Genomic DNA, 25,672 nt, shown 5'->3' on the forward strand with positions numbered 1-25,672 from the left:
GGAGGTCGTCCCCATGCAGCCCGCTGTCGTTCCGGAGGTCGTCCCCGTGCAGCCCGCTGTCGTTCCGGAGGCCGTCCCCGTGCAGCCCGCTGTCGTCCCGGAGGTCGTCCCTGTGCAGCCCGCTGTCATCCCGGAGATCGTCCCGGAGCTGCCCACCATCAGTCCTGCCACGGCCAAGAGGGCTGTCTTCCATTTTTATGCATTGGCAGTATTGCATGCATGGAGGAGACACAGAGGTTCTGCCGATCCAGGGACTGTTCAGGTCACGTCTGCCGATCCAGGGACTGTTCAGGTCACGTCTGCCGATCCAGGGACTGTTCAGGTCACGTCTGCCGATCCATGGACTGTTCAGGTCACGTCTGCCGATCCAGAGACTGTTCAGGTCACGTCTGCCGAGCCAGTGTTTCCGGACAAGATGGCTGCTGTCGAACCTGTGCCTCCGGACAAGATGGCTGCCGCTGAGCCGGTGTCTGTTCCTGTGCCTGAGCCAGTGTCTATTCCTGTGCCTGAGCCGATGTCTGAGCCAGTGTCTGTGCCTGAGTCAGTGTCTGTTCCTGTTCCTGAGCAGGTGTCTGTGTCTGTTACTGAGCCGGTGTCTGTCCCTGTTCCTGAGTCGGTGCTTGTTCCTGAGCGGGTACCTGTTCCGTGGCCGCCCGAGGGTTCGTCTCCGCCGTGGCCGCCCGATGGACTGTCTGCTCCGTCCTGGCCACCTGAAGGGTCGTCTCCGCCCTGGCCGCCCGATGGATTGTCTGCTTCGCCCTGGCCGCCCGATGGGTCGTCTGCTTCGCCCTGGCCGCTGGCTAAGCCACCACCCCCTGTTTCTGTTCCCCTCCATGGACCTGACCCCCCATCCCTCCCCCTGATCCTCCACCGTTCCACCTCCCTCCTGGACTCTTGTTTTGTTTGTTTTTTGTGGGTCTTGGAGCGTCTGGTAGCCGCTCCGTAGAGGGGGGGTTATGTCACAGTGTCTGGTTTGTGTTTCCCCGGGTGTCCACTAGAGGTCTCTCTCCCTTACTGTCACCATTCATTCTGGAACTGCATTTCCCACGATCCTTTGTCTGTTCTCATCACTCATCATTGCACGCAGCTGTTTCCCATTACATTGTTTAGTTCTGTGTATAAATACCCTGTCTGTATCAGTCCATGTCACGGAGTCGTTGTTATTTGTCACTACACTTCTGGTCTGTGTTCTAGCCTGTTTCTTGTTTTGTTTCTTGTGTTTGGATTGCTAAAATGGACTTTGAACCCTGCCTGGATGACTATGAATTGGATTGCCCTAATAATAAATATGCTGCATTTGGATCTACCTGTTTTCCCGTGTGTTCCCGTGACAGTTGTGTGATGTGTAAATTTCTTAGTATTACATCAGTAATAAGAAATCCTGTTCTTGTCATTCCAATTCAACTTCCTGTGGGGTGTAGCCAACTCAGTTCCAATTCCAACTCACAAATTGCAAGGAAGTCGGTTCTTAAATTGTAACGCCCTGGTTGTTTATGACATCCGTCATGTCATCAGAAGCTGTGGGACCTAGACACGTTATCAGACCTACTTGGGCCAATTCATTATCTGTATCGGTTCCCCTAAGAGCCTTTACTCAAAACCTTGGCAAAATCCTTTATGCTGGTGCCGTAATGGTGTCAGTGCCATTCCTCATTCTGTCTGTAAGCATTACACCATATGTAGTGGTAAAAAAAAGTTTCATATTTTTAATCCTTGCTTCTTGTCCACTGTGGGAGATGTTGAAGCTATGATTCTGACATGTGCAAAGTAGGCCTACAATACATAGATCCAGAGAGGCGTGTTGATGTTCCAAACAAATAACTGAAGTTTATTAAATTAAAAATAAAGATGCATTGTAACATAAAACAAAGCAAACAACTTTTAGGCCGCTGGCAGGTTTGTTGCACCATGCCACCCTAGCTCCATGTGCACGGTCAAAAGACTGTATGCTCTTGCACCAGCGCCCTACTCCTGTCAGGGGTGGCCTATCCTTTTTAAAAATAATTTCCCCCCTCACCTATAGAGGGCTCACACTCAGAGAAATAAACACAATTAACAATATAACAACATACTGATATTTAAATGAACAAATTCATAAAAATGAAATAAGGTGGTAAGTATGGCTCCTACACCCAGCCCCTAATTGAGCATTTAAGCATCAATTACAATAGGCCTACATTAAATGTAAAAGGGGCCAAACTAGTCTATACAAGAAAAAAGAATACTCATAATTATTCAGTAGTCACTTCTATGGTTCAGATCTAATTTTCTGCATCTTCCAATAGCAGGAAAAGTTTGGTAATAGGTCTTTCCAAGAAACCAGTCTTTGTCTTAAAGGGATACTCCACCGTTTTTTCATATTAAACTATGTTATTCCCTTAACTAAGACGAGTTGATACATACCTCTCTCGTCTCAGTGCGTGCACTAAATCGCTCTGTCTTGCGGCGAAACTTTGTTAGCACTTAGCTTAGCCCAGTTCATTCTATCTGGTTGTTAAGTCGTGACGTAGCCACTCTCCGATAATACTCTTTCCGGGTCCAAAGTCCAGGTCCTCTCTACCTACCTACCGCTTTCGCTAGTGTTTTGGTTATTATTGAGTGTTTTTACAATGCCGCAGTGCTGTGTCCCGTGTCCCGAGCTAACTCACTTCAACCTCGTAAATCTTCTTTTTCATTGATGCCTGGACTCTACCCTTAATTATGCCACCTGAGTGATGAGCTACACTAACCACTCTGTTGGTGTTAAAGGAATTTAAACCCTTTTTGACCGCCAAGGGTGCCTCACTAAGAAGGACGTGATCGTAAATAAATTTACAGGTTCCACCATTGTTATTTCTGGACGAGAGGAGCGCTTGGACCCGGAAAAGGCTAAACGTCACGCGTGACGTCAGACTTAACAATCGGATAGGGGCCAAGCAGAGAAGCTACCAAACAGCTCTACGTTTTCCCTATTTAAATACAGTTACTCGAGTAGTGTAACTCGACCTAGGACGGTGACACAAAACAAAACGTCGCGCTTTTCTAAGCGTGTAAAATGGATAACTATATTGTATGGCGGAATACCATAGCAAGTGCTTGGGAGCACTTTGACTTGGCGCAGTAATATCTTCACTCGTGAAAAATCCTCTCACCGTCCCCCGGTCCTTCTCCTCCTCTCTCTCATTTCCGTCAATAGAACCAACGTGACCTGCACCAGTAACGTTAGTAGTAGTTTGAGCAGAGTTGACGAAGTATCAGGTTGTAGGAAGATAGTTTGTGGACAATCATGGTTATAACGTGCATCGTAAAGGGTTGTGATAACAAGGAGAAGGTATATAGTGCCGTCATGTTTCACAGAATTCCAACTCACCACATACAGCGGAGAGCTTGGTTAGCTGCTTTGAACAAGAATCCAAAAACACCGTTGATGACTCTGAAGAAGTGGCGTGTTTGCTCCGAGCATTTCACAGCGGAGGACTATACCTGCACAGGAACACGCCTAAAGGATGAGGCTACACCGACAATATTCAAATCACTAACACAACAAAGTGGATCATCACCCAACGCTGTAAGTGTACTTTTGCATGGTATTTGGTTGTCCTGGAAGTGTCAGTAACCTTAGCTGAGTAACATAAGTTAGCTGTGAAATCAGTGCGCTTCTGAGACAGGCAATAAGAAGTGACTGTTTGATTTACATAAGGACTGAGCTCAGAAATAAAAATGCAGTATAAGCCTAAAACCGTATAAGCCCGTAGTATAACGTTATAGTGTCAATAAATCTGATTCTCTGTATCATGAGACTGCAAGGTTACGTTTACCATGCTAATACCTTGACTAATTGTACGGGGAGGGGTATTTTTGTCTCAGGTGAAACACTGAAAGAGTAGGCTACTGTCTACTTATGTAATACCCTGTGACAATACTTTATACAATACAATACTTACTCGGAAGAATGTAAAAAATATATAAATATAAATTATGGTAGTGTTTTTATTTGCTTTCCAAAATAATAATTATTGTCATTGTTATTTCTGTCATAATTGTGTCAATTATTATACAGGCAGAGTTGAATGACGTACAGCAAGATCTGCCAGAACAAGAGGAAAACTTTTTTGTTGGTGTACCTCATTCAACCCCCCAGAAGCACAGAGCTGAAGAGCCTACTGCTACATTCAAAGTGCCCTTGTCTGTACAGCTAACCAGTCCTTTACATTCAAGCAAACCAGCTGTTGCCCTGGCTCCCACATGGACAATGCAATCGGTAAGCTAATGAATCTTCATGTTTTATACAGACTTACTGTATGATTGCAATATGACCTACATTTATTTGACATCTGATTCATGTCTAGGACACTGCATCGACATCCACAATGATGGTCATGTGTAGACCAAGAAAAAGTCTTGTATTTGAGTGACCAGCTTCTATGTTTGCTATCAATAATCCATAATACAATTTATGGAAACCATTACACTTTATTTCCTATCAAGTCATGTAATTGTTTACTCAAGATGTACTGGATGTGGCACTGGTATGCAAAACCAATGCATATTTTTATTTTTATTTGTCTACAACAGGAAACACACCACATTGAAGCTACTGTGATGGATATGAGTGCAACATCAGTGTTTGATGTCAGCATGACCTCAGAGCCTGCTGTTGATACCGCAGACACCAGCTTTGTGCCAAATTCAAGCCCCTCCACCACCACCACAGGAAGCTCTTCAAGCATCTCTGGACAAGCCAGAGGTTGGAAGGAGAGGAAGTGGATTGTAAATGAGTCCAAACTCATGGAACTCTTTCAGAAATGTACAACCTGTGGTGCTGCGATGTGTGACCTGAACCAGACAGTAACACAGTTCGGCAGTAGAATCAATATAAATTGGCAATGCAGCAATGGCCATATGGGACAATGGGAGTCATGTCCCAATATACGTGGAATGGCGGAAAATAACCTTTTCGCAGCAGCTGCCACTCTCTTTACCGGCTCAACATACACTGACATAGCTGACTGGGCTGGACTTTTCAACCTGCAGTTGCCCCTGGAGGCAACTTTTTACAACATACAGGCAAGCTACCTGCTCCCAGTGATTGAGAAATCATACACACAACAGGAGAACATAATCAAAGCAAGATTAATTTGCCAAAGCGAAGACGGTGAAGGAGTGCAGCTAAGTGGAGACGGCAGAAGTGACAGCCCCGGACACTCCAGCAAATACAACACGTATTCTTTTATGGATGACTCCACTAACCAGATCGTGGGGTTTGAGATGATGCAGGTAAATTGTCAATTATTTCCAAAAATCTATGGTAAATTCTATAACATGTTTTTAAATGTCATCATGCATTCATTTGTGCTCTATAGGTTTCCCAGGCCTCCAGTTCGGTCGCAATGGAACCACTGGCCTTCAAGAAAGGCCTGGAGAAGATCCTGGATGAGGGCATTGATGTAAAAGTGGTCACCACAGACCGGCATCCGTCCATAAGAAAAATTATGAGAGAAGAATATCCTCATATCATTCATCAGTTTGATCCGTGGCATGTCGCCAAAGGTTAGTTTACTGTTAGTCTAAGCTGTATAGCTAGAAAACAACCCCAAATATTTTATCTCCATTATTGTCTGTTACCAGTGTTTCACAAAAGTTTTTTTTATGGGTCTGTATAATGTGTGCGGTGCACTCATTTCCATGTTTCTATAGCTAATTGTACCTAATTTGGTAGTGATACATTTTTTAAAATTAATGCAAAAGCCAAAAACATGCAAAAGAGACTGAAACACAAGTATGTATGTAACAGATATGGCTGAAATGGTGCGCCACCATAGTCTATGTCATAGTCATACCATAGGCATGAGATTACCCATAGTAATTCTTTTCTATAATTTTTCAGGATTTAAAAAAAAAATGGTTGCAGCATCCAACAGAAAAGAATACAAGGATCTTGCTCCTTGGGTCAAGAGTGTCAGCAACCACATGTGGTGGAGCTGTTGCACCTCCAAAGGAGATGCAAAGGTACCAAAGCATACAGAAACAGCTCATCACAAAGTGATATTCTATGTTATTATATACATCAAATGCTATATGCAGCTCAAATGTACATCAAATTTTTGGTCTTCAACATGGAAGCCAACTGTATTGTATTACAGACGGTTAAAAGTGTGCCTCTGCTCTTGTGTTTTCAGGAGCTGCTCCGACGATGGATGTCTCTCCAACACCACATCACTGGGGTCCATCGCTGGGAAGAAAACGGAACGGAATACAGATGTTTCCATCAGGACTTGTCAGCAGAGGAACAAAGAACAAAGAGGTGGCTAAAAGGGAATTCCCCTGCCTTCAAAGCCCTTCAAGCAATGATTATGGACACACGTCTCATAAAAGACCTACAACAGATGACACTGTTCAAACACACAGGTATGTTTATCAAAGAGTTTGACATGCAGAATAGTAATATGGTTCAAGTCAAGTCTGTCTCAGTGAGAATAGGTTCTGAGAAACTATTTTGCAATAATGCAGCAAGACTACACCAGACTTGATCAATAATACTATGCATCCCATTCATGATACAGTGCTTCGAAAGAATACACAACTTTTCATGCTCTTGTTTTTACATTGTAAAGCATTTTCTTTTGTTTTATTTTTCAGGACAACTTGAGGTGTTTCACAATGCCCTTTTGAAGTACTGTCCAAAGCGACTTCATTTTCAATACCCTTCAATGAAGGCACGCACTATGCTAGCCATTATGGATCACAATGAGAATCACTCCACAAAGCGGGAACAGGCAACAACAGCAGCTGGTGGGTACTAAAGGAATGCAAATTACTGTAATGTCACTGTGTATTTTCCCTGCACTTCTCTATGTGTCATCCATACATGAACATGATCTTCAAATAAATGCTGGCACAGATATGACTGACTAATGAATTTTTTTTTTTTTTGCATAAAAAACATAAATAGCCACAGTCATAACTTTTGTAATAACATTATAAATATCAAAATTATACATTTACCATACTTCAAGCACGTTCGTTCATACTATTTTTTATTTCAGGCCTCACAAGACACAATGTTGTCTTTCAAAAGCAATCAAAGCAGTGGATTGCTAGACCAATCGATGTGAAGACGACTAAAAAATTCAGAGATGACCTCATGGACAGAGTGATCCAAAGACGACTTGACCCCACAATCAGATTCAAAGACGCATCATCCCGTATCCAAATACCTCGCCTAGCTGCCAACATTGCATTGCAAACAAAGCCCAGCAAAGAGGAGGTCATACAGTCACACACCTCAAGATTCAAAGGTCCATCGGAGCCATTGTAACTCTTGTTTACAGCTGACATGAAAAAGAACCTGTGCCATTGAAAAACCACAGGAGGGGACTTGTACTTGCATAGCAAGTGTAGAAGGCAAATGTCATTTATTATAGTTAATATTTTTGTTGTTATATTGTTAAATAAATTACGTATTTTCCAAATTTGTGACTTCACTTATGTTTGAACAAATCTGACAAAACACCTTTTGCCTAGAGAACACATGGCCTATTCTATTTACTATGGGATTGAATTGAAATAAAGATCCTTGATGTTGCATGAGTGATTATATCAGAAGCCATTTGATTTAGCAAACGAGATAAAAGTATAACTCTAGATGTTGTAGGTTCAAAGCTTTATTTATACACATCAAATATAGGAAACTGAATTGAATACAAATGAGGAAATTGAAAATAAAAAAGTGATAGAAAGACATCTACATAATGGTTGTAATATAGAAAAATATACAAACAGGTAGTCTACTATTCTGACGCAAGCTGCAGTGCAATTGTCCCACAGATGTCTATGAAACATGTAAACATAATTTAGGTCTGAACTCAGGGCCCAGCACATATTGTCCAGTAACAGTCATATGCCTACATATCCATTGCCTCATGTAGTTCTTGAAATCCAACATAGACACCGGACTCAGAAGGATATCTTTGTCGTATAGTCCCGACGACCACACATGATGGCAGTGGTTTCCGATTGCCTCTGCCCAAAGTTTCGCCCTGTAGGGCCCATTCCAGCACTATCCGGTAGGAAACCAACCTATTTTGACTGAGAAGATAGAGATAGGCTAAGTATATACATTTATAAATGAAAACATGATACATAGGCATATTTCAATGGTTTCAGATAGCACTTACTCTGAGGATAGCTGGCCATCTGGTCCACTCGGGGTGGGTCGTTTCCTCCAATTGACTTTGTCACGATGAAAGAAAAATTTGACGACTGCCGGGTGAATCATCGCTGCAAACGCGTCGCTTGCCGCGACACATGCGATTTGTCCAGGGTCTTCTGGATCTACATTGACCCCCACCTTCGATGGCAACACCTGGTCCCATTCTGAACAGCACAGGCTCTCAATTTCGGTCGGCATCTGTTCGCAACAGTCACACTTGCACGGTGCACCACCAATTGCTGTTTGCCCGTGTTCTTTCGCCGGCTCCGGTGTTACAATATATTCGGTTCCTGAAATATTTGGTTCCAATGGGTGGAGCTACCATGAATATTTACGAGACCATAGCGTGCATGGGCGGGGCGTATACAAGCGAGTGGAACAGAAATTATTAGCGTGAGCGCCTCAGATCGCGTTTTGTCTTAAACTACTCATAACTGTTCGTTTCTCACGAATGACTGAGATTAAGCTTTTTAAATGTCTATTATTGCATGTTTAAATAAATATTTACAAATATATTCTTGTGTTTTGATTCTGTCTCCCAAAGTTGTCTGTATAGGCTATTATTGAAATAGCTTTTATAGGATGATATAGCTCAAGACAACATAGGCAACTTGGAGTTGCATGTTGTTGCATGCTTTGAATGTTGCTTTACACTCAACTGAAAATCTTTTTGATACACAACTGTCAAAGGTAATCATAAATGTTAAGCTTCAGTTGCTTTAACAGTTGTTTTAATGCTTTAGAACATTGGTCAAATTAAGTGATAATTATTTCAATTGTATTGATGTATACATAGCAAGGTCCAACTAAAGTAATTTTATACTCAGTTTGTGCAATTTGTAGTTTTGAATCACTACCATTCCAAAGGTAAGTGCACTTAATTGTAATAAAACAGAGACAAAACTCAAGCAAATTGATTCATTTAATGTAGTTTTTTATTTGGCAATGCCAAATTTCTAATTTTCTTTCACTGATATCATGCATGGGAGTACAACATTAAGGGTGTTTGCATCTAGCAAATAAAAACCTCACTGTATACTATAGAATAAGACTTCATCTAAAAGTAGTATGTTTTGATCATGAAGAGACAGAAATCACTAAGTGTTACTTAACTCACCTCTCATTGTGAAGTTATGTGCCCTTCTAAGAAGGACATATTTTAAAAAAAAATTTGAAACACCATGAGGAACCTTTCCAGATTTTCTTTCAATTCATACAAGGTTTTAAACATTTCCTTATATTGACAGCCCAACTGACAAATTCAACAAAGATGGGTAGGTTATTTATATGAATTGTGGTTGAGACTCGTTATTATTTTAAAACATCACCATAGCTAACTGGATGCTGAATGCTTCACAAACTATATGTACTGAACCAATTATTTATTGGCCAAAGCTGTGTACAATAGTAAATTGCACAGACATAGAGGTCAGAAATAGAGGTCAGTTTCTCAGGTGTGGTGGGATATGGACATATAATTAAAAAGTATTCTCAGTTAAAGAATATAATACATATAATTTTTATAATATAAAACTATATGCATAAAGTTATCTACCTATCCTAAATATGATCTAGACTGTTTAAAATTGATAAACAAAAACATCTGCCTCAACATATTTCTGTGAAAAAATTATTGAGTTTTTTTTAAAGCATTTATTGAGTTTTTTTTAAAGCATTCATTCATTAACTCGAAATTATTTTTATAGTAAGATACAGTGTCTTAAAATTACATATTTTATTCATATTCAGCTATAAAAACAAGAATGTTAGACAAGAGAAAATTAATACAGCAGGACTAATAAAATGTTTACTATATTATTCAAATATGTATTTATAAATATACCTTTCCTTAATATTTTGGTATACCCATGCCTTCTACACCAGTGTGTTTTTCTGTTCACTTGTTTACAAAAAGATTACATAAGAATGATAACATTACTAAACTGATAAGATGTAGGCCTAATTTTTATGATTAATGGTTAGTCATTATTATCAATTAATTTGACCACTGTTCTAAAGCATTGCTAGAGAAAACAACTGTTAATGCATCTGAAGCTTAACATTTATGATAACCTTTGATAAAGTAAAGGTTGTGTATCAAAAAGATTTTCAGTTGAGTCAGTATAAAGCAACATCCAAAGCATGCAACATGCAACTCCAAGTTCTTATGTCGTCTTGAGCTATCAGCCTATAATTTAAAGGCTATTTTAATAATATGCAGACAACTTTGGAAGACAGAATAAAGACACAAGAATATATTTGTAAATATTTATTTAACCAGCAATCACACACCTTTAAAAATCCTAATCTCAGTAATTCAAGAGAAACGAACAGTTCTATAATGTCAGCAACAATTAATCTGGGAAAATTTGGAGAAATATGCCTTTATTGTAGGTCTTGCAACGCTTTCTAGAGGATTAGTTCAGTTCAGGTAAACTCAGAGTACTGAAACACATGCTACAAAACGATGAATTATTTATAAAATATATACGAGTAGTTTAAGATTAACTTCGTTCATCTTTATTACCTGTTTGAAATAAATAATCCATAAAACAAAACGAGCAGGCGCTCACGCTAATAATTTCCGTTCCACTCGCTTGTATTTGTCGCCCCGCCCACGCTATGGTCTCGTAAATATTCATGGTAGCTCCACCCATTGGAACCAAATATTTCAGGAACTGAATATATTGTACCACCGGTCTGTTCTGGTTCATATCTTTCTTCCCTCTCACGGTCCATAAGAGCTAATTCCTCTGTACTCGGGTTCAAACAGATATGGCTCTGGGTCTGCTACAAACAAGTCATAATCATCTACAAAGTCCGCCATTGCAAATGATCTCTTGCAGTTTGCTAATAGCACAGGTGGTAAAAGTCACGTTGGTTCCATTGACGGAAATGAGAGGGAGGAGGAGAGGGAGCGGGGCCGGTGAGAGGATTTTTCACGAGTGAAGATATTACTGCGCCAAGTCAAAGTGCTCCCAAGCACTTGCTATGGTATTCCGCCATACAATATAGTTATCCATTTTACACGCTTAGAAAAGCGCAACGTTTTGTTTTGTGTCACCGTCCTAGGTCGAGTTACACTACTCGAGTAACTGTATTTAAATAGGGAAAACGTGGAGGTGTTTGGTAGCTTCTCTGCTTGGCCCCTATTGAATGAACTGGGCTAAGCTAAGTGCTAACAAAGTTTCGCCGCAAGACAGAGCAATTTAGTGCACGCACTGAGACGAGAGAGGTATGTATCAACTCGTCTTAGTTAAGGGAATAACATAGTTTAATATGAAAAAACGGTGGAGTATCCCTTTAAGTTTAACAGTTCTTATGAGTCCTTTGGAATCCAGTAGATCTTCTGTTACTCTTCCAAGAGGCCACGATCCATGAGGTGCTGAGCTGTCCAGGACAAGCAGAATATCTCCTTTCTGCAGTCCTCTTTATGCAGTAAACCATCTCTGTCGTTCCTGCAGAAATGCTAAGTATTCTTGGCTCTGCTAAATGAGGAACACGCTGACTTTTTGGGACTTTAGCTTATTCAAGGTATTCCTCAGAGTTAGATAAGTCCATACATACCCTTTTCATCTCCGTGCGTGCCGTAACTCTGTCTTGACGCACCCACCGCTAGCCTAGCTTAGCACAAAGACTGGAGGTAAACGGCTCCAGCTAGCATACTGCTCTCAATAAGTGACAAAATAACGCCAACATTTTCCTATTTACATGTTGTGATGTGTATAGTCACAGCGTGTACAAATAACAAGGTCACATGAGACAGCCATCTTCTAACTGTATACATACTGGGAACTATTCTCAGAAGGCGAAGCACTGCAACTTGGGCGGAGTTATTTGCTAAGCTAGGCTAGCGGTGGGTGCGTCAGACAGATTTACGGCACGCACGGAGATGAAAAGGGTGTGTATGGACTTATCTAACTCTGGGGGATACGGTGAATAAGCTAAAGTCCCAAAAAGTCGGCGTGTTCCTTTAACATTGCATAGGTTTTCAGTTAGTTTTAGGTGAGGAGGAGAAGGGGGAGCAGGGGGATATTGTAAAAGTCAGGTGTGAGCTGCACTCTGTGGTGCGTCTCGGATGTTGCTGTTACATATGCAAGAGAGAGTTCAAATGTTAATTCTCATGAGAGCCTTTAGTTTTCTTGAGTGGTAGCCCAGATTGGCTGGCACCCGCCTTACGTTCTGATACAGAATGCCTCCTGAGTTCTGACTGAGGACTGAATGGATACACATGTTTGTTTTGGACTCCACAACCAGGCATTCTCTCCATCTCCCTTGCGACAATCCTTCTTCCTTGTACAACTGCAGGAGAAAAGCAGACAAACATGGGTAATGAGCCACACTGCATTTCCTTTAACTGGGCTTAACACAGGTATGTAATACTGTAGCACTAGCTAAAATTTAACAGTAAACTCCAAGACTCAGATTACACCATATTTTAGAGGTTAACTAAACTAAAGAGTTTTTTTTTTTACCTTTAGGGGTCCAACATGTCTTTGGGGCCCCTTGAGATTTTTTTACATGCCCTGACATTTGTGCTTTTTTCAGTTGCTTATAAACATATTAAATGGCAAAAGTTCATTATACTCCATTCAGCACAAACAGGGCTACAATAATATGTGAGCAACATTTATGTACATGTTTGTATTTTTGAGAGAATAACATTTATGCATGGTTATTGAAAAAACAGAAAAGCCACAAAACACATACTAAATATGTCCACAAGACTTTTGACTAATGGATGTTGTAGCTTAGAGTTTTTGCTTCAAAATGATGTGAAAATCATCCTACCTTGAACATACATTGGAACAAACAATATAATAACATCTTAGTTGATAATTCAATATACCTACTTTACATTGACAAGACATCCCATATTATATATTTAACATATGAGCAGAAATTGGCGAACACAAGCTTCATTGGTGTGGCAGTATTGACAGTAGTTTACATTGAACACTTCATAATCTATCCATAACTTGTCAACGAAATCTTGTCAAAACATTCATATTAAGTCTGTAATATATCTTTTTATGATATATTAATATAGGGCATATAAAATGTTAATTTGCAGTTTAGAACGTTGCTTATATAAAGACATTTTATTTCAACATATTTCAGTCGATTTCACTCATCTCCGTATAGCAATATAGTTTGGGAAAAGCCAAACTAGTCGATGTGTTCATGTTCATGTAAAAATAGCATGTCTACTAATATAAGTGCATGTAGTGAACAAAAGAGCGCATCTGTGCTATTCATTCACACAGAGACATGCATAACACGCAGGATTCATATTTAAACAGTCTTTTTGTCATTTAAAGACACTACTGTCGTTTAATAGAACTTGCTATTCACAATCCTCAGTTGGATCCATTGCTCCATGAAATAAAACTGAAACCAGCACTTCTGAGGTAAATTTTCCCAGGATTGTTATTATTATTACGCTATTATTGTTATTCACAGCGTCCCAAGACGACGTAAAGTACATGAATCTGATTAAACTTGATGCGTTTTATCAAATTGATGTGGGAGTTGACAGGTTTGCATGGGTCTCCTCAGATCATTTGCATTTCAATAACGCGCGCTCTCCGTAAGCGTTCACAGTAGCAGATAATGAGCTTCAGACTGACATCTCTCTCTTTTCATACAGATTACATAAAGAGAATATTTGTTTTTGTTTTGAATTAAATTATTTAAAAGTAGACACGTAAATGTTTATAAAGATACATTGCGCATGTCTGTGTGACAAGTATTCGCTGAGTTTTGTTTAAGTTTAAAGACGTGCTCTAAAAAAAAAAGTTCACAGAGACAGAGAGGCAGAAAGCACACCCTGTTTATTTTCAACCCCAGAGGGTTAAAACGAGATTTCTAAACAGTTTCCTGCTCTAAAACATACTTTAATAGAGATGGAAGTCACATGACCCAAAGGAACAATGAGTCTTTTATTTGGCAGTAGAAATATCAAACTCTGTTGTAGTGTGGCAATGTTATTACTTGTCCTGTCATTTACTGGACAAGAATGCCCAAATTATGTTGTGCGTTTGGTAATAAAATGAATCTAACAGACTTACCGGCCCTCCAACACACACCAGCCACAATATGGGTCCAGTTGGGACACACATGAGTGACAGTCATTATTCTGCTCACAGGAATGCACTGGCACTTTGGTGATCTACACAAAAGAGAAGCAAGAAATGCTGTTTATTTATTTAGTTTAAGATGCCTAATAGCTGATGCATCTGTAACTGAAGGTTCTGCTTCTCCATTAAGAATGTTAAGCTGTGGTCACAATGGAAGTCCATTGTCAAGTCCAAGCAGTTTTCTGTTGGTCAATGGGGCAAATTTTCTCCTCAAGAGAAACTCCCGATAGGGCGGATTCCAACTGAAATTATTGGTGTTTGCCCACAAAAAATATGCAAGAGCAATGGTTAATATGACTGTACCTTTAGGACCCAAAGGTTATAGTCAGGAACCAAGAATTTGAGGTGTAAATTAGCACACACGTCATCTCAGAGGTATAAGAAGCATTGGTAGCAAAACAGTGTACACAAAAATGCACAACAAATGACAACTGCTTATGAAGCGAAATATGCCTGTTAACTTGAATGATACACCTCAGCTTCCTGCTTCTAATTTACTAATATATGGGCTGCCTTGTTAATTTGTAAAATGATTGATGGGAAGGAAGCGCCTTGCAGTCTTCTGATTGGCTAAAAGAATATGAATACAGCCTGCTGTCACTTTTTTGTGACAGTTAACATACTCTAGGGATGTCGCCAAGATGTGTGATATCATGTGACATTTGTATATATTTTCTGTCATTCCATTCAAAAATCCTTTCTTTAAAGTTGGCAAACCAACCTTATTCAAACAGATTTTAACCAGTGGATGATCTCTGTTGACTCAACGTAATCTGTTATCTTAACATTATAAGTGTTGTGAATGTGTACATGGACAAACCTTTCTGCCAGTGGTGATGTACAAGTGATCCAAAGTTGAATCAAAAAAGAGGTTTTTGTTCACCCCACCATCTGCCCGTTCCCCTTGAATTCTGTGATAAAAGTCATTGTGGCTGGAGTCAAGATGCACCTGCAAGCGAAAAGTTAATGAACTCAACTTATTCATTTTGAAAATGCTTTTATCCAAAGCGACTTACAAGTAAACACTATATTACAGGGGTAGTACAGCTAGAGCAAGTCCTGGGGATAAGTGCATTGCTCAAGTGGTTGTAGCTCATAAATCATCCATCCTTGGGTTTACCAGCCCATGTTATTGCACAAAGCCAGACCCCCACAGCAGTAAAACCTGAAATTTACCTGAATAAATTCTAGCCATTTCATTCTTAACCAACGTACAGTTGGAAACCGGAAAAAAACTTGAGCATCCGAACACACATCTCCAACCAGCGGCGTAATTTTGTTTTAAAAAGTGGGTGGGACAGGTGTGTGGGGGGGTGGAGGTTGCTATAAAATGCTAAGATATATGTACAATATTTGTGTACAATAAACATTTAGGAAAAAATAACATTATGATGTCCAGAAATCAATTACAATAGTACATTGGATTTGTCATGTATGAGATCTACTAATATATATTGTTAGAGCCGAGAATTTTCACGTGAATAAATCGCAATAAATCTATAGATCCGTGAATGTAGCTTGAGTACTTTAATGGTCTAGTGGTAGAACTTTTGCCCAGCGTGTCAGAGGTTCTGTGTTCTAATCCACACTCGTATCGTTTTTTTTTCTCATCAAAACCGAGCATGTGCGCGAGCCTCAGCAGCTTGATTTAAAAAACATCACATTTCAACGCTAGAACGCCTCTTATTTGACAAAGGAACTAAATTAATGCCCTGCTAGTTAGATGGAGATGTTGTATTTATTTGTATTAAGTACATCCATGCCACGAGATGTTTCAGAAAGTGGTGGGGATAATATCGACCCTGGCAAAAACCCATATTGCTGCGGCGTGTCAACGCAACGGTCGCTTTGGCCAGGTAGTATTTATAGCATAGGGGGCGGGACAGTTTACATTCTAGAGAGCATTTGATTGGACAGAAGATGTGATGAGAAGCTGAAGTCCGCGGTGATGACAAAAATCCATGATTGCATTTTAATGGAAGTGAGGGACTGTAACTTTTGAATTTTTATATCTTCTAAATGCAAAGTTTTTCATTGGTTTGGAATACAACAGCTTATTCATGATAGCTAAAAAACTTAAAATTTTGATTTCAGGGGGTCTTTAAAGAGAATAGAAACCAGACCCTGGAATGGGACTCACCTTTAAGACATCTGCTCCACCAGTTCCCAAGAATGCCACCGTGTGCTCATTCTCCACCGCTACAGCTACAGCTGTCAGCATGTCATTTTGGGTGTAGATGGGTTTGACAGACAGAGCATACTCAGGTTTACTGGCTAGTGGAGATGGCAGGAACTCTGCACCACATTTATATTCCTTCACCATATTCTTCTGTTGGGCGAAAATACACAGCACATTCAAAAAGGTTGTAAACGACCACACAACAAGAGTTGTAGAAATACAACTCACATCTCTTTTGGTCTTGCAGATGGCCTCTGTCTTGGATATGTAGGGTGAATAAACGGTCTTTGGTTTCTCGTCCTCCAGAACTTCTCCTATGTAGCAGGATTCAATCACCTCCTCAAGCCTAGAGTTAATGCTGTTGAGTGGGTACATGCACAAGGCTGATCGACCGCCGTCCTCATCCGCACTGAACACCACAAATAGAACCTTATCGTTGAGATTCGAAGAGGTGATATTCCTAGCCAAAACTTCACCAGGTTTGGCCAGATATGCCGCTTGGACCTTGTTGTACATGTACTCCTGTTGTTCAACATCGACGGTGCACTTGAGCTGAAGTTCAGTGTAAGAATAATAATGATGGTCATTTTCGCACAGGCGTGCTACAAACGTGATCTTCCTGCTGTCACTGGTGCCCGAAGTGCGTGAGAACAGGAAGTAGATGTAACCGTTATCCTTGAATGCATGGCGAAAGTCATGGAGGTAGCGCTGGACAAAAGGGCTAGCTTGCACAGTGGAAGCTTCAACCATGTTCTCGAAAACATCCATTTCCAAATGCTCCTGCAGCAACCGAGTGCTGATGAGTTTTGAGCTATCCGAGCCACCGTAGCCCTTCCCTACTAGAAATACACTGAGGTTTTCATTAGAGCTACCATCTATATAATAAGAAATGACCCCCACCACTGCAACAGACTCCTCGCAGCTGCCCACGTATGTCTTCTCGCCTTTGGTGTCACTGTAGTACACCGGTTTGTCCACGCTGTGAAGGTTTACCAAAGAGCAGATGCCCCTGAAAAGGCTTCCGCAAACGACTAGGGTGCCATTGGCGGAGTTAACCAGCAGGAGTTTGTTGATGTTGTTTGTTTCCTTTGCGTCAGTGCACTGTGCAGTGATCGGTGGAGTGCACTGTGGGTTGTCATTCTTAGGGCCAGTTACAGCACTGCTCTCCAGCTGTAGTTGAGAGTTCAGCTGATAGATCCCATTTATGGCACCAAGGTAGATTCGTCCGGTTTGAGGGTCCTGAACGACATTGTTGATGACAGTTGCAGACAAGAACTGGTCTTGAGTATCATCACAGCAAGATGAACCAAAACACAGCAGCAGGGACAGCACTGCCAGGGCCCTCCATGCCATCTCTTGAAGAGAGAGAAAGAAAACAATATTTATGTCACATGAGAGGTTCATTACCAAGTTACATGGCCTGTGAAAAAGTCATCACCAAACCACTAGGGTGTCTGGATTTTTTTTTTTATTCAAACATACATGCAATTCACACATACAATGACTTAAATACACCTCTCTTATGATGAGCATGTTTTTCATTTCTGAATTTCTATATTTTGGGGGGCATAAAGTAAAAACTGTCAGGGTTGATACAACTGTCCAATCATAAAGAGTTTGGCATAATCTTTTTTTTATTAGAGGGAAAAAAAAGAAAAGCAGTTTTGTTCAAAATATTATTAATATATGAAAAACTTTATCTTACAAAACTATGAAATCCAGTGGAAAAATCATAGCTTTTTTTTTTTTTTTAAAGAACGCGAGAAAAACCCTGGCAAGATGAGCATGTGTGGTTAAAAAGTATATAAAATTTGATATTTTTTAGAAAATGGCCGGTTTTTTTTTTAGATAAGACCCTTATTCCTCGGCTGGGATCGCGTAGAGCCCTTTGAAGCTGCATTGAAACTGCAATATGGACCTTCAACCCATTGGTTGCCATTGAAGTCCACTATATGGAGAAAAATTGAATGTTTTCCTCAAAAACCTTAATTTCTTTTCGACTGAAGAAAGAAAGACATAAACATCTTGAATGACATGAGCAAATTGTCTGGACTGTACGGCTTTAGTAAAATGTGACAGGAAGGAGAAGTTTTGGCAAACTGACAAGTTTCATTATAATTATCTGTACTGATGATCCCATCTCCCCCCATACACAAGGTCAAATTATTAACAGAAACAATAATGCCAGTCTCTCAGTACAGACTTGATATTTGTGCTGAGTGTGCCACACAGCTCTGACTAAGCAAGCCATGTGATCACAAAAGAATGCAGTGTGATTCATGACACACTCCTTGATTTGCATGTTAAAGTCGAATGGATTCTGATTGGCAGTCAGCGTTATTATTCGTTCATCAGCTGGAAAAATTTATTCTGAAAGTGATTCAAACAATATAATTTCTCTGCGTCGTTATTGTTATAGTTGTGGTGTGTACTTCCCTATTCTCACAGAATTCATTCTGATTTAAAACAGTTGATGGAAAATACACAGGACATGACTGCTTAAATGTTATCAGGGACAATGATTCTCAGGTCAGTATAATCTCCATTGACAGACAATGATTTATCAGTAATGTTTTACAGGGGCACAGCAGTATTTCACAAGGGCCATCGTACTTGGTGTGAACATAAAACTTCTTGTGGTCTCTAGTGGTCTTTTCCCTAAATATGGCAAACAACCCACATTTTTTGAAGTATAACTTATGTCTGTAACACAAAAAGTCCAGGATAAATCCAGAAGGAATCCAGGTTTTGGGTGTGTTGAAGTCCATAACCCTAAGTTGGAACAATAAAAATGGAGATGCTTGCTAAATACAAGCCTATGTGTACAACTGATGGCAAGAGAAAAAATTATTATAAATAAGCTTGTATTTCATTAACACTGACTTACTAAATACTGATAAAAAAAAAGTTACAGAATAGAATAATACAAAATTTAATATTGTACCTAATATGTGTGCACCATGCACTTTTATACTTCAAATATCATGTGGATAGTGTTAAGAGATAATGTTTGCATCTCATATCACTCATTTCTTTTTTAAACTGTTTAGTCACAGAAGCCCTTAAGGCACGTATTAGTTATTTCGGTAACACTTTACAATACGGGTGCACTAATCTGCATGAATTCATGCTTAACTGATGCACAGATAATCATGTGTTAATGTATGACTTAAGCCCAATTTATACTTCTGCGTCGAGTGTACGCCGTAGTGTACGTCGTAGGCTACGCACGTAGGCGACGCCGTCGTGAGCATTTATACTTCTGCGAATGTCTGTGTTGCTCTGCAGTTACACCGCCGAAACGCTAGTTGGCGCGGGTGGGTTTTAATGTTCCAGTTCCACTGTGTTTACATTCCTCGCGGCTGTTTTGAGTTTAGGTTTCTACGAGCAATGGCGACTGAAGGAGTCATACAGATGGCTGTATTTCCGCACTTCTTCAAGCAATCTCTCGGTCACTTGGTCTATTTCCATGGCTCTTCACTGATCTTCGGAATTTAAAAATGGCGGGCGGGCGGTGCAGAGTGCAGAAGATCCTTCCGGAAATGCGTAGGAGGAAACGCGATGCTATCCAGCCGACCAATCACAGATCTTGCGGTCCGCGTCGCCGCGACGCGTAGTTACATTTTTGAGGAGGTGCGCGTCAGGGTACGGCGAAGGGTACGACGTATGGTACACGTCAATGCGTATGCTACGCCGTACCTGCTACGCCGTACCTTCTACGCGCACCCGACGCAGAAGTATAAATTGGCCTTAAACCATTAATTAATGATTACTGCATCAGTAACTAATAAAGATTCTAAATGATTAATAGATTAAGTAATATATGAATTGTTATTAATTAAATGTGTCATAATGTATTAATTCCTTAATAACTTATTTTATTAACTAAAAGTGTAAATTAATGTGTTAATTACCACAGTTGGTCAAAGCAATGTACTTCAACTTCCAGTTGTCTGCTTTAATTAATCATTAACTAATGATTTGCAAATGTATCATTATGTTATGACTTTACTTGTTGAGGCACATGACTATTAATTAATTGTTAAGTAATATGTCATTTATGGGTTTTGACAGTTTGCACATGCAGTGAATGTAATGTCAAAGAATGTGTTTGAAGGATGGGTGAGTTGGGCTGCACACAAATATCAGCACACCAGAATCTGAACTCCTGAAGCTGTTACACTGTGTTTAAACTGGACGAGACCAGCTGTCTACACTGGACATGACAGACCATTGCAAGTCTATTTGTCCTTCGTAACAGAACTAGCACAAGAGCTCTGAGTACGTCAGAAATAGAGTGTGGCATCGGTTTACTGTCGGGGTTTTGTTGTGTAGTGTCACGCCACATCCAGTGTAGTATCACAGACTCTAATGGATGTTCTATTGTCTTTGTCCAGTCTAGACACTGTTATGAAATAGCAGAGCTTGACCGCATGTTTTCAGTGTTCCACGACCTCAAGGTTAACCTGACATAGTCCTGTGCCATGAACAACAAGGTTCATCGGACTCAGTGAAATGGTTGTACATGGTTGGAAATTGAAATCCATGGCTTAGTGTGGATGTCAAAACCAAAATGGCATATTACTAACAATTAGCTAATAGTCATGTGCCTCAACAAGTAAAGTCATAACATAATGATACATTTGCAAATCATTAGTTAATGATTAATTAAAGCAGACAACTGGAAGTTGAAGTACATTGCTTTGACCAACTGTGGTAATTAACGTATTAATTTACACTTTTAGTTAATAAAATAAGTTATTAAGGAATTAATACATTATGACACATTTAATTAATAACAATTCATATATTACTTAATCTATTAATCATTCAGAATCTTTATTAGTTACTGATGCAGTAATCATTAGTTAATGGTTTATTTCTTCATGAGTCATACATTAACACATGATTATCTGTGCATCAGTTAAGCATGAATTAATGCTTATTAGTGCACCCGTATTGTAAAGTGTTACCGTTATTTCCTATAAGAAGCCACCATAATTATTTCCTTACCATATAAGGAGTCGTTTATCTTTATCTACTACACTCTTCCTGTTAAGGAGTTTGGTTAAAGTCCAAGACTTGCAATATAAACCCTAGTACGAGCTTAATAAACCTGACTTTGAGTGAACTACAATTCTGTGTCTGTCTGCTGGCGCATCATTTACAACTCATGAAACATGAACTGTGTTTCACTGCCTCCTACATATCCAGATTTAAATGATCCTCAAACATGTGCACCTAGCATTTCAAATGTGCAGAATGCAATGATGTGGGTTAATACAGTAGCCTAACGGTAACCAAATTGGTTTGAAACCTTCAAAACTGTCAGACATTGAAACAATATGTAAGAGTTTACAGAGACTGTATCACAACAGCTTGTATAATATGAGAGCTGGGTGTAATTGGGAGAATAAACAAGCCAGGAGAAAATGAAATGAAGGTGGCTAAGTGAAACTCTTCAGATGATGACGACAGGAACAGAGTGCTTTCTTCGGGCTGTGACAATTCACGGTCAATCAAACACAACATGTAGAACTAAATAAATAAAATAATAATGTCAATAATGAGACTTGATGTTTGGGTTGTAAGTGTTATAAGCATTCAAAAGCGGTAACTGTGAATCCACTTAAATCACATACATCTTCTGATTTAGCCTAATTAATAAAATTTTACCAAACGTAATAACAGTTAAAGTCATAAGTAACGCGCGAGACTCAAGGAAATAAAGCGAACACACGTTGTTTTTAAAGTTTACGCGCGACTGAAAAATGTAAACCAGTTGAAACAAACTGAAAGTTCAACACTCACCTTTCTGGAGAAACAACTCGCAAAGGCAGATCAAGATTTCTGTTCGTAAACTGCCAGAGACCGATCGCGAGGAAAGATTAAATTATTCGTCTCCCAAATAGATCACTGAAGAAAATACTGAAGAATAGGCTACTGAAAAAAAAACAGTAATACGAAAAGTGGACTGATATAAAAATCGATAGAGCAAAAGTCCCCACAGCTGATGGATGAGTACACACAGGACCCTGAACCCATATGAACCTGCCCGACTAACTAGAGGGAGCACTCGCGCGCTCTCTCACCCACCCGCACCCTCTAGCGTTCTCTCTAGGCATCCATTTACCTCTTTATCAGTTTAAATTCAATTTCAAGTTTTCAATGGCATGATTTTGCATGTAATATTGCCAACGTTTCAGTACAATGACATAATAAAATAAGATAAATTCAGATACATTTTAGGCCTACACAATAATTAAATATAACAGATAACTGATATTAATTTCAACTTTAGTCTGGCATGCAATGTTGCTAAAGGATCAAAAAAAAGAAAAAAAAGAAACGGTCATAAAATAAAACAGAATATGGTACCAGAAATATAAGTTTCAGTAAAGTTAATACATTAACTTACATACAATATACAGCAGCCAACTTCAATGGCTGTTCCGTTTACATGATTGTCTCTTTTAATACTTTAATAACTGTGGCTATAATCACAGAGTCTGTATTTCGGTAAGGATCTGATGGTGATGAGACATTCTTCCAAATGTTTAGGTTCGAGACTGTTTTAAGTCTCTCTTCCCTTATCAGATCGTAGATCCATTCCGCCTGTATCAGTCTGCAAAAGTGCTTGAAAAATGCCTTTTCCAAAGTGGAAGTGGGAATCAGAAATAGTTCTTTGCTCCAACCTTACTTCAAACATCCTTGAGGTCCCCCACAGGCCCTCTGTGAAGCCTGAGCTGGAATCAAAGAATGATCCTTTCCTCTCCCACCTACACTAAATCTGAGATTTGCAATAATCTGGCTCATCCACACACATATAGGCTAAATACACACACACACACACACACACACACACACACACACACACACACACACACACACACACACACACACACACACACACACACACACACACACACACACATATATATATGCTTTTATAGGCAAATAGTTTATATCTTTTCAATATTTTAATAGAAATAAAGACAACTCAATCGATAATTCTTTCAGTTGGCAACTTGAGCCGTGAAATACCCAGTTCTCATCATCAACCTGATTACGAGTGCTCAGAGATGTGAGAACACTAATGAAGCCACTAATGAAGACTGAGAGCAGCTCTTTGAAGGAAGACACTGCCAGAGTGTCCAGTGTTGTTGATCAGATTCCCAGATTATTCCCAGTGCAAACAATACAAATCATCAAAAGACAATTATTTAAATAATTCCTTTGCAGCTCTTTCAGGAGCCAGATCCATTCTTGGCTTTCAAAAATTATGCTTTGATTGATTAATTGCCTGGAGTGTTGCTTACACAAACACACACATAACCGGAAGCTATTTATTTGTACTAAGGAGGATTAAACCCTGATTCTATAATCTATTGCATCAGTATGTGATTATATTAATTCATTTCTGTGGTTTATGGATGGTTGGTATCAAATAATAGGCTTCACAGAGTAGAACAATTCAATAGGAAGTTCTGAAATTGTAATAGGGGCAAGATAACCTTTAGAAGTTGAAAATATGTTTTTTTTTTTTTATCATAATGGGGTTGTGCTGCTGTCCCCAGGATAACAAATTACTTTGGCAGTGGAACACTGAATAACCAGCTAACAAGAACATTGTTTTTTTGTGAGGAAATGATTGCACTTTTTGAAACTCACTTTTTTGTCTCAATTAACAGCAACCTTGGTGTATCCATCACTCTAGAAGCGCTGGAGTCCATGAACACAGCTGAGTAAGCAGAGAAGGGTTTGGAATTAGTGTTGTTATTGTTCACTAAAACTAGAAACAAAATCATTTAAAATCATTCACTTAAAATTACTTAAAATTGAAATAAAGCTTAAAAATATATATATATATATATATAATTATTAGATGAAAAATATACAGTTAAACTTGTTCCTTGACGACTAACTGAAATAAATAAGTTTAAGCACTAAAATTACAAAATCTACATCTTAAAAATATATTCTGGCTTTATTTAGTTACATATGGGGGAAAATATAGGCTAGTTTTTGCTAACAGTTTGCATAGATTTTAATCATTATAATTATTTTAAAACTACTTATAATTATGTAACTATAGTTTTTAATATATATATCACTTTTTAATTTTTTTATTGTTTTTTTTTTTTTTTACTTTGAACATCGTAAGAAAATGTTTTTTGCCAATATGTTGGTTGCAACAGTGTACTTTGAGTGTCAAACCACTAGGTGACAGTATATTGTCGTTTTAAAATGTCATCAAGGCCAAAGAAACAAAGAGATCTAGCCTATAATCATTAATGTCATTCTGTAAGTCTTGGAACAACAATTTTATAAACAATAAGCTAGTTCCACCTTCCAATGAATTACTTGAAGCACTTGATCTGCCTGCATTTATGCTAACTTTGGCATTAACTTAGGCACTAATTTAGGCATAGGTGCACCTGAGTTGTCCAGCGTCTGGCATCTACTGTAGATATAAACAAACAAATTGGTATTTTCTATGGGACTGCTCTTCTTCTTCTTCTTCTTCTTCTATTTCTATAGACAATCCATTCTCTTTTCCCCCATTCTGTCTCACATGTCCTGTTGTGCACACATTTACCACATAAAAACAAAAGTCCAAAAGGTGCAGTTTGAGGAAAATGCTAGCATTAGCATCCATGCCAACACAGTAAAGGAAAGTAGGGTCTATGTTAGCAAGTGCAAGTGTTTAATCATAGTTTAAACTAACATTGCAGTCTGGGTCTGTTTATTGTATAGGGCTGTTTATGTGAAAGTACCTTAACGATTATACCGTGACAGTTTACACATAGAGCGAGGGAGAGAGACTGTTTATTTAATAGAGGTACGTGTGCAGTTTCATGTTCCCACTCTTTCACTTGTCATTTTCTCAGCTTCCCCCTTCATCTGTCTCTCTGTATTTATGTTGATTATTGAGTTAATAAATTACGCATGATGCTTGGGACGTGTAAAAGACTTCCTGTCCTTTTCTAACCACCTCAAAGAACCCAGCACACTGAGCCAAGTGACAACACTGAGTCAGCTCAAGCGTTACATTAGAGCTGAAATAAACCCTCACTTTCTTTCTTTGATTTCACAAGCAACTCAATGAAAGACATCATCATTTTCCATTTATTTAGTTATATAAAAGATAAGCTTCATTTC

The 25,672-nt window shown here is 39.2% G+C and overlaps 2 protein-coding genes across 5 annotated transcripts in view; one reads left to right on the forward strand and one right to left on the reverse strand.

Moving 5' to 3' along the window:
• Positions 1-1,790: 1,790 nt before the first annotated feature.
• plxnb2a.3 (plexin b2a, tandem duplicate 3) overlaps positions 1,791-25,672 on the reverse strand; it is a 62,221-nt gene continuing 38,339 nt past the window's right edge. The window contains exons 1-7 of one of the 4 annotated variants that reach the window (XM_082166693.1): positions 22,322-22,532; positions 16,739-17,865; positions 16,472-16,660; positions 15,152-15,280; positions 14,263-14,363; positions 11,506-12,493; positions 1,791-2,342 (exon numbers count right to left, since the gene is read on the reverse strand). In XM_082166693.1, the coding sequence (XP_082022819.1) occupies positions 12,367-12,493; positions 14,263-14,363; positions 15,152-15,280; positions 16,472-16,660; positions 16,739-17,863 (1,671 nt within the window). In that variant the 5' untranslated portion in view covers positions 17,864-17,865; positions 22,322-22,532 and the 3' untranslated portion in view covers positions 1,791-2,342; positions 11,506-12,366. Of the gene's footprint in view, positions 2,343-10,445; positions 12,494-14,262; positions 14,364-15,151; positions 15,281-16,471; positions 16,661-16,738; positions 17,954-22,321; positions 22,533-25,672 lie in introns of those variants that run through there. The other 3 variants (XM_082166694.1, XM_082166691.1, XM_082166692.1) reach the window with 3 other exon arrangements.
• Positions 3,006-7,451, forward strand: LOC309496013 (uncharacterized protein). The gene is made up of 8 exons (XM_082165934.1): positions 3,006-3,547; positions 4,040-4,240; positions 4,555-5,256; positions 5,343-5,529; positions 5,867-5,988; positions 6,159-6,387; positions 6,619-6,771; positions 7,026-7,451. Exons 1-8 carry the CDS (start codon positions 3,266-3,268, stop codon positions 7,295-7,297), a joined length of 2,148 nt encoding a protein of 715 aa, XP_082022060.1. The 5' UTR covers positions 3,006-3,265; the 3' UTR covers positions 7,298-7,451.

This window comes from Leuciscus leuciscus (genome assembly GCF_965113295.1).
Source record: "Leuciscus leuciscus genome assembly, chromosome: 4".
Lineage (NCBI taxonomy): Eukaryota > Metazoa > Chordata > Actinopteri > Cypriniformes > Leuciscidae > Leuciscus > Leuciscus leuciscus.

Coding starts and splice junctions, on each gene's coding strand:
- LOC309496013 (XM_082165934.1), top strand. CDS start 3,266: ATGGTTATAACGTGCATCGTAAAGGGTTGTGATAACAAGGAGAAGGTA. Junction 5,530..5,866: donor TCCGTGGCATGTCGCCAAAG/GTTAGTTTACTG, acceptor ATAATTTTTCAG/GATTTAAAAAAAAAATGGTT. Junction 6,388..6,618: donor GACACTGTTCAAACACACAG/GTATGTTTATCA, acceptor TTTATTTTTCAG/GACAACTTGAGGTGTTTCAC.